This window comes from Bos indicus, chromosome 24, assembly GCF_029378745.1.
Source record: "Bos indicus isolate NIAB-ARS_2022 breed Sahiwal x Tharparkar chromosome 24, NIAB-ARS_B.indTharparkar_mat_pri_1.0, whole genome shotgun sequence".
Taxonomy (NCBI): domain Eukaryota; kingdom Metazoa; phylum Chordata; class Mammalia; order Artiodactyla; family Bovidae; genus Bos; species Bos indicus.
Window position 1 is genome coordinate 49,207,152 of NC_091783.1, and position 16,799 is coordinate 49,223,950.

The 16,799-nt window shown below is 39.5% G+C and overlaps 1 protein-coding gene across 7 annotated transcripts in view; it reads right to left on the minus strand.

Annotated features, from left to right (window-relative positions):
* The window catches only part of DYM (dymeclin), a 392,053-nt gene that overhangs the window by 126,924 nt on the left and 248,330 nt on the right, over positions 1–16,799 (minus strand). For all 7 annotated transcript variants that reach the window (XM_070779026.1, XM_019986749.2, XM_070779029.1 and 4 more), the window contains one exon: positions 2,559–2,661. In XM_070779026.1, the coding sequence (XP_070635127.1) occupies positions 2,559–2,661 (103 nt within the window). The remainder of the gene's footprint in view (positions 1–2,558; positions 2,662–16,799) is intronic.

Sequence of the window (16,799 nt, forward strand, 5' to 3'; positions counted from 1 at the left end):
AATAAACTCAGAAATCTCTAGGTAGTCTGAAAGTACTCTATGTACTCCAGTGAGAAGAAAAACAAATCCTTATTTTTATGCACGTATTCAAACTCTCTGCTAATATAGTTCTCTCGGTCCTGGTGTAGAAAGTATACATCTGGGAATTCACTGCTGCATTAAGGCCCTTTCATTTTCCTTTTCCGTCTTTTACAAACAAGTGTTCTAATGCATTCATTGAGGACACAGAATTTTATGTGGTTGTTGGCAAAGACACTTAACAAGTGAAATTTCTGGGGAAGAAAAAGGGAACATAATTTATTCGTCCAATTAATGGCCAAGTTAAAAGAGAACGATAATGAGAACATGATTTCAAAAGTTCACGCTCTCATACATAGTGTTTTGAGCAATGAGAATGACCAATAAAACATGAGTTGTCACTAAGAAGAACTACCACAGCACTTACTTTTGAGGTTGCTACTGTTTTCTTTAGTCACCTTTCAGTCTAGTGGCAGGGGGAGTGATTCACAATCATCTGTACTACAACTGAATCAGTGTTACCCACCCTCTTCACTTAGCTCTAAGCAAAGGCAGCAAAATTCAAGTTCATAAACCTATCTGAAAAACACTGTGATTTGCAGTCTCATACATATAAATGTTAAAATAAGACTGTCAATGACAGTTTCATATGGAATTTTCCTTGTATTTCTAGAAAGCAGATGCTTCAAGAAGTTCCTTTTTATTAACACTTAGTGAAAATTTCATGCAAGAGGAAAACAAGGACTCTAAAAACTGTACAGTTCAATAGCAGACTTCATATATCCATTACGAGTTCTGCTTGTGCGTTCACTGCATAATCACCTCCATAACTGGCAAATGCTATTAAATATGACCCATTTTCTCAAAGAAAATATCAATTTTCAGGCCTCTGATTAAAGGAGAATACTATTAGGGCAACCTCAGCATACACATTCAACACATTTTGTGTGGAATGAAACAACAGGAATACTATATAAATCAAATTATACATGTATAAAAATGACAAAACACTCACAGATGAACAAAATTCATATTCTTAATAAACATAACCCTATTGCCACTCTGGCCCCAAATGTGGATTCTAAGGAGTAAGTATAAAGAATTACTTTTCTTATAACAAGTTATGACAAGAGAAGAATTAAATTAGCCATAATGCTCATTTTTTTCAAAAAGATGAGAATATTCAGCTAGCAGGAAAATTTTAAAAGATAGTGGTTTTTTTTTTAAGAGAGAAGTACTTTGGAATTTCAAACTTAATACCTTAATGGGATGACAGATCATAACATCTTTCTCACACACACACTAAATAAATAAATATAAGAGAAGAAAAACAGCGCCAGTCAGGTTGTGGCTGCACATAGCTATCTCTGTTTATCAGTGTCTGATATCCGGACTGGGTGCTGTTCCCACAGTCTCGTATCAGCACAACCATTTAGAAATGAAACAAACCACAGCAGGAAACAAGCACAACAACTCTCTGGCTGTCTGGTACACATCACCACTTCAAACTCAGAATACAAAGATTTTCTGCTCAAGTTTCTGAATATCGACTTTAAGTTGTCCCCAGATAAACAAATAGGGAGGTTCTTATTAGAACTGGATGAACTATCTCTGTGACTCGTGACATGAAAGTTTTTCGTATTCTCATCTAAGCATGCTCCACAATATAAGAAGTGTCATGGACAATGCTGCTGTCCTAAAGGAACCCACACGACAGGTTCGCCTTCTCACTCCACAGTGCTCTTCCCTGGGCTGCGTCTATTCTATTCTATCATCATCCTCTGCGGTCAGGTGGTAATAACCTCTTCATCTTTAAAAGCAGGGGGAACAAATGCCACATGTTACTGCTGTTCTCTGCTGACCACGACTGACGAGACCAGGGCAGACACCCTGGACGAGAACCCCCGCAGAGCCAGTTAGATTCTCTCTCTCCCAGGACTTGAGAATTAGAGGACTCTGAACAGTCAGCAAAAGGCATGACTCTCACTAAAACACATTAAGGGTTGGGAGGGAAGTGGGGTGGGAGGAGGGGTGAAGGTTGCTATTTCAGACAGCAACTATAGAAAAGGGGCCTACGGGACGCAGCAGCAGAATAAATCTGAAGCAAAAAGAAGCAGATAACAAAACTAAATGTCCAGAAAGACAGGCTATTTTGAAGAATCCAATGGCTTTTCAATTTTAGGTTCTTGTTCTCTGAAATCCAGGTGTGTATCTTCCCCTTGAGTTTAGTGAGAAACCACTGCATACTTCTTACAAAATTCCTCCTTTCGTTTCTCTGTAATTAGTTTGGGTGGCCTTCCTGACTAAGGTAATAAGATTCCTAATTATTAACAATCATTGATTTAGGTTTGACTTTCTTCAACCACGTGTTAATAATCTTTGAAAAAACTTTTTCCCTTGATTTGAAATGTTTCTTCTTTATTTTCTATTACAGGTTTCTTAGTGGTCAAGAACAGTCAGAACTTGGGAAGAGGGGGAATTGTTATTTTTTAATTTAGCAATGAAAGGAAAAATTTTTTATTGACAAGGTAACTACTTACATAATCTGGTAGAGGAACATCATTGGAACTCAGCGAACCTCTCAAGGACTGTGTGGCTTGTTCCAGAACTTTGTTGTGTTTTTTCGACAGCAAGGAAAACAAGCTGAAAAAACAAACAAAAGCCCAATTATATTAAAAGAACTAAGTGTCTCCTTTCATAGGTTTTATATGGAATTATATAATTACACAGAATGTCAATTATTTCAAAATATACTTGTAATTGATTATTTTTTATGCCTGTGTGAACAGCAAGATTAACAATACTATTGATACAATAAATGATAAAGTGAAAAGAATGTTTAAATTCTAAGGGCTCTAAAAAATAAAAGTTTTCCAGTTTAAGACCGTATTTCAAGCACAAGAGAAATTTTCAGAAGATTACTATCATGGAAAGAACAGTGGACAGAAATTTAGAAAATCTGGGACATGAACTGACTTTAGGAGTAACTCAGAGTGCATACTCTGTTACAAATCACTTGAGCTTGCTGTATCTCAATTTTCTCATCTTTCAAATAAGTGTATTAGATTATTTCTCTAGCATAATATAGAGTCCACGATTCTATATTATGGCTTTATATTCTTATTTCTCAAAAAGACTGACTTTCAATATTGTATTATAAGATTTTGCTTCTGGCCATGATGGATTAACTGGTACTGAATAACTTGCCTGTGTAAACAACTAAAAACTGAACAAAATATACGAAATAACTGCTTTCAGATGCTCAACAACAACTGAATACAGGATTATGATCCCTAAAATAAGAGAGATCCACAGTGTTGTGTTAGTCGCTCAGTTGTGTCTGACTCTTTAGGACCCCATGGACTGTAGCCCACCTGGCTCCTCTGCCTATGGAATTCTCTAGGCAAGAATACTGCAGAGGGTAGCCATTCCATTCTCCAGGGGATCTTACTGACACACGGACTGAACCCAGGTCTCTGCACTGCAGGTAGTTCTTTACCATCTGAGCCACTAGGGGAGCCTTTTGGGGGGCCCATGTGATTCATTACCTAGAAAGTGAGTTTCTATTCAGAGGAACATTTTAGACTGTGGCTCAGAAAGCTGGGACCCAAGCAGTGCCCAAGAGTATTGCACTGAGAAGACAGATATGAATCTGGGGCTTCTGTGGCAGCTGGAATTTGCAGAGTAGATTGTTAGACTGGAGGGAACTGCAAGAGGGAGGTCCAAAACCTGCTTCAATGTCAATTCTTGAGTGTTTGGCTAAATACTATGCTGTGCTGTGCAAAGACAGACCTCACATGACAGTGAACCACCATTCAGGAGGCACAAACCAAACGGAGACTTTGGAAATCACCAAAGACTGGAAGTATGCTGAAGTTCCAACCTGTCAGAGTGGAGATAACACTCAGGTGAACTCTTGGAAAGATGATGTTTTAGGAGTAGTATTCTAACCAAAAGTAAAGATTATTCTAAGATGGATCCTAACAGAACTAAGTGAGCTATGTTCAAAGTATAAAACAAACTTACATTAAATATAAATGGATTAAACCTCTTGGTTAAATGACAAGAGATTGTCAGATTAGGTAAAAAACTAAACGCAAAAACATGCTGTTTATAAGAGCCACACTTGTAAATTTGAAGATACAGATAAGTGAACAGTAAAATGGTTCAAAAGAGATATTGTTTAATACAAACAATAATCATAAGAAAGGTGGAATGGCTATATTAATACTAGACAAAGTAGGTTTAAGGATAAGATTATTACTAGAGATAAAGAGAGAAATTTTATAGTGATGAATTTACCAAGAAGCTGTAACAGCCATAAATGTGTATATACCAAATAACAGAGTTTCAAATATATATAAGTATATGATCCTAATATTACATCTACTATATCTAATGAAAAAAGAATTCCTCTTTGGGCTAGACAATGGGTTAAAAATAAAGACACTTCTGATTCCATGTACTTTTCCATATAAGTATGGCTTGTAGTATCTTTTTTAAGGCCTGAAACATTCTAGTATTTCTTAGTGGTATCTTTCTAAATAGAATATTGATCTGAATATCAATTTAGGAAAATACCTAACTATTTCAGATGGTTTAAATGGGATAATTACTAAAAACAAGACTACTAAGTATTCTTTCCAGATTATTAACTAACATTAAAATGTTAAAAAATGAAAAAGTTTCTTAACACTTATGGGTAATGCTGGATGTGCACAAAGAAAATGTAACAAAGCCAAGAATATTCTCTAGATTCATATTCAAATACTGCCAGAAAATCTGTGAAACAATTACTGGGTGAATAAGTGTGAAATCATGTAACACTGATCAAGCACATGTTGATGAAGAGAGATTTCTGTGAAATGGAATAGTCCTGTAAAAGTTTCATGAAGGGGTTAGACTTTACATAAAGTCTTGATGAGGAAAAAACATCAATGCAATAAGACAGAGAAGGCATTTCCAAACAGAAGGCAAAGCACAGAGGCAAAACAGGGGACAGTGAGAAGAGTGAAGAGGAAGTGTGTAAAGAAGTAGGAAAAAGACTCAATCTGTAAGGGTCTGTGCATTGTTTCTGTCATTTTATTTTTATGGGTCTTCTTTATTTGAGTTTTAGCTTTGCCTTGTTTTTTCTTTTTCCAGATTAAAAGTAAACATCATGCTTTTTCCTCACATTCACTCCCATGACCCACTGGTAACAAATGTTAGCAGTTTATTGTCTATGATTCCAGAAATGTTATATTCATCAAAGGATGTATAGGAATGAATACTGTACATATACATCCATGCTTTTTAATTCACAAAATAGGTATTGCTCTGTATCTTGTACTTTTTCCACTTAATAATACAATCTTTGATTCATTCAATAAAACATATATTGACTGTTAGTTAACTGATATCCAAGCATATGTATAAACCACATTTTGACTAATCCATTAGAAAAGTATCATTGCAAAGTTTACAATTTTTTGTATCATAAACAGCACTGCAGTGAACACTCCTGTACATAATTTTTGGCATACCTGAGATGAGACTGACTATAGGATAAAGTCAAACTGCTGAGTAAAAGAATAATTGAACATATTACTGAACTGCAAGGTGTATATATTCTTAAAAATACAAATTATTTTTCAGGCAATGAAAATTAAGAGATAAAAATATGTTGAAATAGTGTATAAAGCACATTCACAAGGAAATGCATAAAAGGGGGAAATTAGTAAGATTCATCTAATTAGTTAGTATGTTGTTATGTTAACTCACTTCAGTTGTGTCTGACTCTTTCCAACCCTATGGACTATAGCTTGCCAGCTTCCTCTAACCACAGGATTCTCTACACAAGAATACTGGAATGGGTTGGCATTTCCCCCTCCAGGGGATTTTCTTGACCCAGGGATCAAACCCATGTCTCTTATGTCTCCTGCATTGGCAGGCGGGCTCTTTACCACTAGTGCCACCTTGGCACCCCTCTGAAATCACAGAACTATCTACAAAAGCAGGCTTCTGCTCAGGACACTTTTGGCTACAGAAGCAGACATACAGCCAGGCACACCAGCTCTGCACACGGCTTCAAGGCCACATTCTAAGGCCTTCAAGGCCATTATATTACATAACTAAATATACTGCTGCTGCTGCTGCTAAGTCGCTTCAGTCGTGTCTGACTCTGTGCGACCCCATAGACGGCAGCCCACCAGGCTCCCCCATCCCTGGGATTCTCCAGGCAAGAACACTGGAGTGGGTTGCCATTTCCTTCTCCAATGTATGAAAGTGAAAAGTGAAAGTGAAGTCATACTACTTAGCGAATTTTCTGAAATAAATGGAGTTTCAGAAGTTTTTTGAGATGGAATGGTCTTTGGTGGTTGATTCTAGTATATGGCATGGCAAGACTCAAACAGGCATCAACGGGGTGCCTAAACAGAAAGCTAAAGCAGTAAACGTACCTGGAAGAAGTGAGCTTTTTGGTATTAGTAAGAGGAAAGGGGGCAAATGGAAAGCAAATGCAGAGCAGCGCATTTCATGTTTACATAATATCAGAACTATTTCATGGGTTCACAAACCTGGGATTTTCTCAGTCAGTGTTCTAAGAATGTACCCTTTAGAGAAGGACAAAAGAGGTAATCTGTGGTAGCTTTTATCATCAATTGAAGACATTTACGAAACAAGTCCTGGGAATCAAAGCAAAGAGGGTTTGATAATGTTTTCTTCAGAGAAGAAAGGCTAGTTTGTTTATTTTAAAAGAGAATACTAACAATCTGCTTTCCTTGTTAGCAGAAGACAAAACAAGGAAGGGAACTGCAATTCAAACATAAGCTCTTTCAGTTGGACACAACGGAAAATTTGACTGCTTCGGGCCTGCAGTGTTGATATGGTCCACCTCAAGAACCTGTAGCTACTGCTCCTAGCTGTTTTTAAGGTCGGTGTAGGAACAGATGATCTGAGGTCACTTCCAGTTTTCTATCGCGAATGAGAAACAGAATTCAAATTTACTCAGGCTATTATTCTTCCGCCATCTAATAGGCTTTTTTCTCAGTTCTGTTAGCTAGAGCTCTCAAAGTTTTCCTAAATTTTTTAAAAAAATTCTAATTTTGTCTTCCATTTAGCATTTTTAGGGCACTGCTGCTACTAAGTCGCTTCAGTCATGTCCGACTCTGTGCGACCCCAGAGATGACAGCCCACCAGGCTCCCCTGTCCCTGGGATCCTCCAGGCAAGAACACTGGAGTGGGTTGCCATTTCCTTCTCCAATGTATGAAAGTGAAAAGTGAAAGTGAAGTTGCTCAGTCATGTCCGACTCTTAGCGACCCCATGGACTGCAGCCCACCAGGCTCCTCTGTCCATGGGATTTTCCAAGCAAGAGTACTGGAGTAGGGTGCCACTGCCTTCTCCTTTTAGGGCACAATGACCTAAATTTATATGAGATATGATTTGCAAATTGCTGAGAAAAGTAACTTTTGCTTAAAGCTTTTGCATTCAAAATACCAGCCCCAGTTAAATGCTAGTGAAAGTAAGCAACATACATGATATTTGTATGGAAGGGGTAATTCTGATTCTGGAAATAAGTGAAACTGACTTCCAAGTGCACTGATACTCAGAATATAGCTGTCATGATAGTGAATTTAAATTAGAAAAAGGCTGGATTTTCCTTGTTGTACAAGCATGTTCATTATAAATTCGTTTAATGGTGAAAAACTAAAAGCAATAAAAATTCTGGTCAAGAATACAATGGGTAAATAAACTGTGGGATAGTCATATAATGGCACACTATGTGCCATTATATATTATACATTATATAATATATATTATTTTATATAGTATATAATATTATATTATATATTACATATAAATATAATAATATAGTATTTCTTCATATATAATTATATGACATTATATTATTAAAGGGTATCTAAACAGGATAAATCTCAAAAAAACAATGTTGTTCAATGAGCAAGGACCCTGGTAGACAATGTGAACAAGGCAATATTATTTATTCAGTGTCTTTAGCATACAAACCAACATTATATATCTTCTACAGATAAAACTTTTGAATAAAACACACATGGAAATGATAAACATGACATTTAGGATAGTCATCATTCTCTGAGAAAGGATGGAAATGAGATCAGGGAGGAAGAAATGAGAGGTTCAGCACACTCTCAAATATTCTTTCAGTTATACTAGATATATACATACTATATATATTTTTTTTGGTTATACTAGATATATACATACAATACATACAACACTTTGGCCACCTGATGCAAAGAATCAATTTATTGGAAAAGACCCTGATGCTGGGAAAGATTGAGGGCAGGAGGAGAAGAGGGCCACGAAGGATAAGATGGTTGGATAACATCACCGACTCACTAGACATGAGTTTGAGCAAACTCGGGGAGACAGTGAAGAAGGACAGGGAAGCCTGGTGCACGACAGTCCATGAGGTCACAAAGAGTTGGGCACAGCTTAGTGACTAAACAACAAAACGTATCGAGGGGACTTCGTTACTCTATTTTTTTGGTGTATGCCTGAAATGTTACACATTTTAAAAACTAATAAAAAAGAACACACTATCCTGAAGAAAACAGAGCCCCTGCCAACAGTCAGCATTTCATAAAAGAAAGAAACATATAAACATGCATGATGAGTCCAACCTGGAATGTGCTCAGAAAACCACTGGCTGCTGCAAAGGGCTGTCATTTAGGTGCCCAGTTGGTGGCAGGAGATAAGACAGTTTAAAGACAGACTGTGGAGGGCCGCTTATGGCACATCAAAAGTCCTGGACCTTTCTATATGGAGTGAGAAGCTAATGGAAGCTAATCAGTCTTAGAAAATGAGTAAAGAGATGTGGTTCCTTGCCCCCAAGGACCTCAAGTCTAATGGAATAAGGGGAAAAATGTCTACGATATTGGAATCAGAGAACGCCACGGATCTGAGAGAGTGCTGTGGAAGTAAAGCTGAAGGCTAGGTACGTCTCCCAGAGGAAATCTATCTTGATGGTGGCCTTGAAGTTTCAGGGGTTTGCCTATGGGGAAACGTAAAGGGGAAGGGAGAGCCATTCTGAAAGGTGGAGAAGCGTACAGAAAGGCACAGAGCCGTCAGGGAAGTACCCAGAGCTTATGAGGCAAAGCTAGTAAAAGTCCACAGAGAGGGGAGTGTTAGACAGGCCAAGAGATGAATCCAGCAAGATTGGCAGGATCTGTTTAAAAAAATGCCAAGAGGTTTGCACTGTCAAGTTACTGAGACAGACAGTAACTCAATCATTTACCAAGAACTGACTACGTGTCAGGGATGAGCAAGTTGTCTGCTCGGGATACAGCTAATAGCAAAAGCCAGAAGACCTCTACCTTGCCCTCTTGGAGGGCACGGTCAGGTCAAGGAGGATATGCTTGTATACAAGTGCTCCTGTCACTGGTGATGGACAGATGCGTGGGCAGAAATGGGGACAAAGATGAGGGTGTCTGACCACACCTGAATTGGGGACAGGAAATCATTTCTGGAGATGATGCCTGAGCTGAATCTTAAGGATCAATCTGAAGTTAGCCAAGCAAATCAGGCAACAGGAAAGGTAACATGGGCAGAGAGCAGAGTATGAGAGGAAGCAGGGAAATCCGAGCATTACGGGTACAGTCAACAGTAAAGCACACATGCTCATAAAGTGTGAACACTGGCACACCACGGTATGGTCAGGGCAGGAACAGGAATAGTTCATAAAGAGCCTCTCATGTCTTAGTGAGACCTTGGACTTCATCCTGAAAGCCAGAGGTGTTTTCTGACAGCAGGACTACAAAGGTAAGTAAGAGAAAAATACAAAGCTGCTATGTTTGGTGTCCAGGTGGGAAGTGGGCAGGAAGGGTGACCAAGCCCCCTTGTTCTTCTCTGTCCTCCGTCTCTCCCTGATGCTCTCTCATCTCGAGGTGGCTGCAGAGGCCCTGTCACAGAACCCAAATACCCAACACCTGTGCAAGGAGGTACAGCTACATAACAATTATACTTGTTTGAGAAAGATTCTCGGCCCCTAGACAGGATGGGAAGGTTGGACAGGGTGGGCAAGAGAACAGGAGTGGATATAGATAATTTGGCATAACTTTCACACTGCTAAAAGTGAGAGGTGAGGAGGGCTTGAATTGAAGCAGGTATGAGCTATTTGGGGAAAAATAGGAATCCTGGATGATTCTCAGGTCTGGGAAATCTAGTGGCTGGCTGAGAATGTGACTGAACATGTCAGGGATATATGAAGAAGAGCCAAAGAGCAGGGAGAAGACCTGGGAAACAAAGAGCTGTGTCTCAAAGACAACAAGCGCAGCAGCAGACAGACTGACGGAGCTTCCTGCGCATCAGACACTGTTCACCATCAGATACCATCTGAGGTGTGTGCTATTATTCTCCAGCCTTTTTTTATTTTGAAGGGATGATGAAATTGAGGCGGGGAGTGGTTAAGGCTCATAGCTACTAAGTGGAGTCAGGAGTCAAATTCAGGCAGATGGGCTCTCATAGTGGTGTTCTTAACAGTTCTGCCATGAAACTCAGAGGTGCTCCAGAATACCCAGATGCCCACGGTTAGAAATGTCCAGATTCCAAAAACACCGTGCTCAGGAGAGACGTTAAGAAATTTAAGGGCTGTTAGCATCAGTTGACCCACTCCAGTACTCTTGCCTGGAAAATCCCAGGGATGGAGGAGCCTGGTGGGCTGCAGTCCATGGGGTCACTAAGAGTCGGGCACAACTGAGCGACTTCACTTTCACTTTTCACTTTCATACATTGGAGAAGGAAATGGCAACCCACTCCAGTGTTCTTGCTTGGAGAATCCCAGGGACAGAGTAGCCTAGTGGGCTGACGTCTATGGGGTCGCACAGAGTTGGACACGACTGAAGCAACTTAGCAGCATCAGTTGAAATCACAAAAGTACAGGTGATCACCCAAGGATAACACATTACTACTATAAAACAAGGACAGAATTCTGGGTAAAGCCAGTAAAGAGTATTTGATGAAAGCTCAGAGTAGAAGGAGGGGAAGAGAAGACATTTTTCTGGAAGTCAGGAGAACCATCTTAAGGGGGGAGCACTCGCCACTGTTAAAAAGTAAAGAAGGACTGAAAAAAATAGTCACCGGATTTGACACAAGGCAAGGAATCAACGGTGATGGTAAAAGAAACGTTTTTCAGTGGGGAGGATGAGGCAGAAGCTGGCCCCCGGCGGCTGGGAGAGAAGCAGGACGTGGGGAAACAGGTGGTGCTGGGGCGAGGAGAGTGAGCGTATAAGCCTGTGGAGGAGGCAAGGCAGACAGAGGTCAGTGACTAGGAGGGGCAGTGGGGGCCCCTCCTTGACCACCGCAGACATGCCCACAAGAACCTTGCCACTGCTTACAACATGTGGTCACGGCCTCTCCATGGCCCAGTCCTGCCTCTGACACACTCACAAGGGGTGCCACCAGAGACATGAGATGGACCTCAACTCCACAGATGAGGAAACAGAGCTGGTGGTTCAGCCAAGGTCAAAGTGACACAGAGTAGCGAATACAAAAGTCCTTTATAAACCCTCCAGAGCTTTTCAAAATGCAAAGAAATACAAAGTTTATTAAAGTTATTTATTAAAGCAGAGTTATAGCTAGAAACAGTCTCCCCACGCCTAGCTTCCTGCTGTCTCCGCTGCAGACATGGACTCCTCCTCCGGGCAGCGAGCCCCTCCTCCTTTCGGCCGGTCTCAATGCTGCCTCTTCTTGGAGGCACAACTCCACACCCTCTGTGAGAGGCTGTGCTCATCCTGCCTCTGAGCCACACTCACTTCACCACTCAGTTCATGACTAAACGTAGTCTCAGGCTGCTGGATAGTTTTAATCAGCTTTATTGAGGAATGACCTCCGTATTATAAAACGGACCAATTTTAAGCAGACAATTCAAAGAGTTTTGAAAAATACAAACATCCATGTGACTCATCACCATAATCATGATAGAGACGATTCCCTCACCCCAGGAAGTTCCCTTGTGCCCCTCTGAAGTCAAGTCCCTCGTCCAATATGCACCTCACCAGACCCTACCCCAGGTAACCAGGGGCCTGTTTTCCATCACAATGGTTCTGCCCCGTCTGGATTTCACGTGCAGAGCACTCTTTTCTGTCTGGCTTCCGTTCCCTTGCGTAACACTCTTCACACTGACCCGCACTGCTCTGTGTGCCAGCAGTCCACTCCTTCGTGCTGCTGAGTAGTCTCCACTGTATGCATGAATCTCAATTTGGGGGGATTGGGTTGTTTTCAGTTTTGAGCTATTATGAATAAAGCGGCTATAAATGCTCTGGTACAAGTTTTTATGTGAACATATGTTTTCATTTCTCTACTTAGAAGTGGGTCTGTGGCATTGTATGCCAATTGTTTTAACTCTATAAGAAACCATCAAACTTTTGTTCTACATTTTTGGTAGCAGGGAAGTGGAGGGCAGGGAAGCCTTGATATTTCAGACTTCACATTTAGCTATTTTAGTGGATGTGAAGCAGATCTCACTGTAGTTTCAGTTTGCCTTCCCCTAAGGAATTTTCTTGGGCTCAACGTTTTCTCTGCTGAAGAGTCTATTCATATCTTTGGTCCATTTTTTTTAAAAAGTGTTTTTGTTCTTCTTGAGTTGTGAGAGTTCTTCATATATTCCAGACACAAGTCCTTTATCAGATTTTGCTTTTTTGTCAGTTTTAAAATATTCTCTCCCAGCCTTACTGAGATAATAAATGATATATGACATTGTGGAAGGTGTGCAGCATGTTGATTTGCTACAGACACACTGCAAAATGATGATTACCACAGTTTTAGCTCACATCTCCATCCCATCCCATAACTACCATTTCTTTCTTGTGGTGGGAACATTCAAGATCTACTTTCTGAGCTACTTTCAAGTATATCAGTTTGGTTCAGTTCAGTTTAGTCACTCAGTCGTGTGATTACCATGCTGTACATCAGATATCCAGAACTTAAAACTGGAAGTTTGGGAAGGGAGACTTAGCAAGAAAGGGATATTATGACTGATTCACTTAGGAAGAAAGGGATATTATGACTGATTCACGCTGTCATATGGCTGAAACCAATACAAAACTGTAAAGCAACTTTCTACCAATTAAAAAAAAACACTGGAAATTGTCCTCTTGGACCAACTGTGCTGTTGCTGTTCAGTCCCTAAGTCATGTCTGACTCTTCCGTGGGCTGCAGCATGCCAGGCTTCCCTGCCCTCCCCTTCTCCCGGGGTTTGCTCAGTTTCACGTCTGTTGAGTCAGTGATGCCGTCTAACCACCTCATCCTCTTGACCAACCTGCTATCAGTTGAACATCAAACTGGTTGTAGTATCATTTTTTAAACATTTGGGTACTGTCATTGAGATAAAATTATAGTCTATTCAGAGGCAGCTGTCTCTCATGACCTGTAAGTTATAAACATGCAAATATACCCTAAGTACAACACAAGAGTAGGGTGTGTGATATAAAACTAAAAAAAGAATTTGACACTAATGAAGATTAAACAGTGACCTTAAATATACTGAGAAAAGAATCTATATTTCCTTATTTTGAATCTCATTATTGGGTGTTATTTATTTTTGTAAACAACTTCTCCCATTCTGGAGAGAGGTAGGGGAAGTGGAGTCAAGTTTTAGAATTTGATGAAGTCCAATACATGAAATTAAAAAAAATTACATGTACTTTTTGTATTATAAATCTGTGCCTAACCCAAGATTCCAAAGATTTTCTCCTATGATTTCTTCTAGAAGTTTTATAATTTTAACTCTGAACTTTAATATGTATGTACGGATGCAGTAAGAGTCAAGTTTCATTTTGTTGTTATTGGGGCTTGGGGGATATAAATATTTAATTGTTCTAGAACCATTTGTTGACAGGACTATCCCTTTCACCCCGTGAATTACCCTGGCAGTCCTGTCAAAATTTCACTGACTATATATGCACAGATGTATTTCTGGATTCTATTCCACTGGTCTACCACATACTGTCTTGGTTACTCTAGCTATAATTTGGAGTAAATCCTGCAATCAGGGAGTTTGATCCTCCAACTTAAGTTCTGTCAAAATTGCTTTGGGTATTCTTGGTCCTTTGTACATTCATACATATTTTAGAATCAACTTTGTCAACTTCTACCAAAAAGTATGGTGGGGTTTTGATAAGGATTATTTGAGCATACAGTTCAGTTTCAGGATCCTAATACTAAGTCTCTGATCCATAAGCATGAGATCACTGTTTATTTTGGTCTTCTTTCTTTCAGCAGTATTTCAGTTTTCATTGTATAGATCTTGCCTAGATTTTGCTATGTTCATTCTTAAGTTATGTCATATTTTTATGCTATTGTAAATAGCACTGTTCTAAAATCTCAATTTCTGGTTGTTTATTACAAAAATTATTAAAGTAAACTTATTATTTTATACTGACTTTTTATCTTATACTCATGCTAAACTCATTAATTCTAGTAGATTTTTTATAGATTCATTAGGATTTTTAAACATCTGACCATGTTTTATGGGAATAAATACAGCTTTAGATCTTCTTATCTAACCTAGATTATTAACATTTCTTCTTCTCAAGTCATTGCACTGGCTAGGATCTCTAGCACAATAATCAGTAAATATGAAAGCAAATATCCTTGCCATGTTCCTGATCCATGGGAAGATGCGTTTAGTCTTTTACCATTAATTATGACTTTAGCTATGAGGAAACTCCCCTCTATTCCTTGCTAACTGAATTTTCTTATCATCACGCATAGGTGTTGAATTTCACTAAATGCTTTTCGTATACCTATTAAGATGACCGTACAGTTTAAGTCTACTAATACAGCAGACTGTACTGAATGATCGTGTTAGGCTAATGCAACCTTACATTCCTAGGGCAGATCCCACTGGTTATCCTTTTATGTGCTGAGGATAAATAATGACAGTAAGTTGTCACTTGCTTAAGATGTACTCTATGCCACGTACCTTTTTAATCTTTCACATTTTTAACTAAATTAATATACAACATGCTTAATGAAGAAGGTATCAATGTTATCATCACAATATACAAGAGGAAACTAGGGCATTAGAGGGGCAAACTAGCTTGCCAAGGATTATACTGCTTATACGTGGAAGAGACAGAATTTATACCTCAGTAACCTGATTTAGAGTCTATACTCATAACCACTCTATTTTATCATCTTACCTAGGGTGGGCTTTTTTTCCCTGACCAGCATGATTCACTTCTACTTACTTCTTTTAGGAAAAGAACTGCCTCTCCTGAAAAAAGTTGAGTCCATGGTACATGCTGAGTCAGTTGTAATACCCCATCCCCTGGGTCACAAAGAAAGGTCAATGGATACATGCTTTAAGATGAGCCAGTTGAAAACTTTCCCTAAGATTTTCCCAACTAGGAATGGTGAGAAAGACTGCTGCTCCTCTCTGGTTAGAAGACTGTAAAGATGTAAGGTGCCTAAGATCATGGTTTCACTTCATGGAGAAAATCCACATGCAAGAGGAGAAAATGAACCTAAGCTGATAGAGTGAAAGAGAATAGACACCACAGACACGACACACCAACACAGACATACAGACACAGAAAGTCACAGGAGAAAGGGAGAAGGGGAGGGAGGCCGAGACTGTGCTCTGGAGGTGCTGACTCCTCAGTTCAAGTCTCCGAGGTTCCCAACACTCCCTGAATTTCTTCTGTGAGCTATTCTCCACGAAGTATCCTGAAAACAAAGGGTTTCCTTTTTCACACGTGCTGGAGTCTGGAATGGCTTCCTCCCTTATCTTAAAGTCTTTGCTCAAATGTCATCTCTTATTTGAGGTCTATCATAACCCACACCTGGCATGCCCTAGTTTCCTTCTACTGCTCCATGTTTTCCTATACTATTCCTCAATTTATAAAATACTATATGCTTTACTTATATGTTGTTACTGTTTCCATCCATTAGAACAGAGGCTGGCCAACTAGAGCTCACAAATCAAATCCAGCCCACCATCTGTTTCTTTTTGTTTGTTTTTTTGGTTTTTCGTGCGTGCAGCTTGTGGGATTTTGGTTCTCTGACCAGGTATTGAATCTGGGCCCTTGGCAGTTGAGAGTGCAGAGGCCTAACCACTGGACTGCTAGGGAATTCCTCGACTACCTACTTTTGTAAAGAGAATTTTACTGGCTCACAGTCACATCCATTCATACTGTCTATGGCTGTTTTCATGCTACAATGACAGATACAATTCAATGTGCTGAGCCTAAAATATTTACTTAGTCCTTTACAGAAAAAGTTTTCTGATCCGGCACTAGTAGGTAAACTCCACCATGGCCAGGATTTTCACCTGTTTTGCTTAAGATCCCTTGGAGGAGCAAATGGCAACCCACTCCAGTATTCTTGCCTGGAAAATTCCATGAAGAGAGGTTCTTGGCAGGCTACAGCTGATGGGGTCACAGAGAGTTGGACATGACTGAGCACACATATTCCCAGTACCTAGAACAATGCCTGGTGCATAGCAGATATTCAATATTAGTTCACTGAATAAAATACGAAGTAGAAGTTCCCTGAAAAGTAGTTCTGCTAAGCTTAAAATGTCAAAGTTTATCTGGCTTCTGATTCTTTACAGAAATATCTCGTATTTTTATGGTTAGGCAAATATCTCCTTTCCATATTTTTACTGCACTAAAAAAAAAAAAAACAAGCATTCTCTGCCATTTGCTTAGAAACACAGTTGTCTTAGCACTCTTCAGTTTCTCCTAAGAGTAATCCTCCAATATCTCTCCTTGGTATACACACCGAGCTGAAGCCAAAGCCAACAGGATTTGTTGCCAGA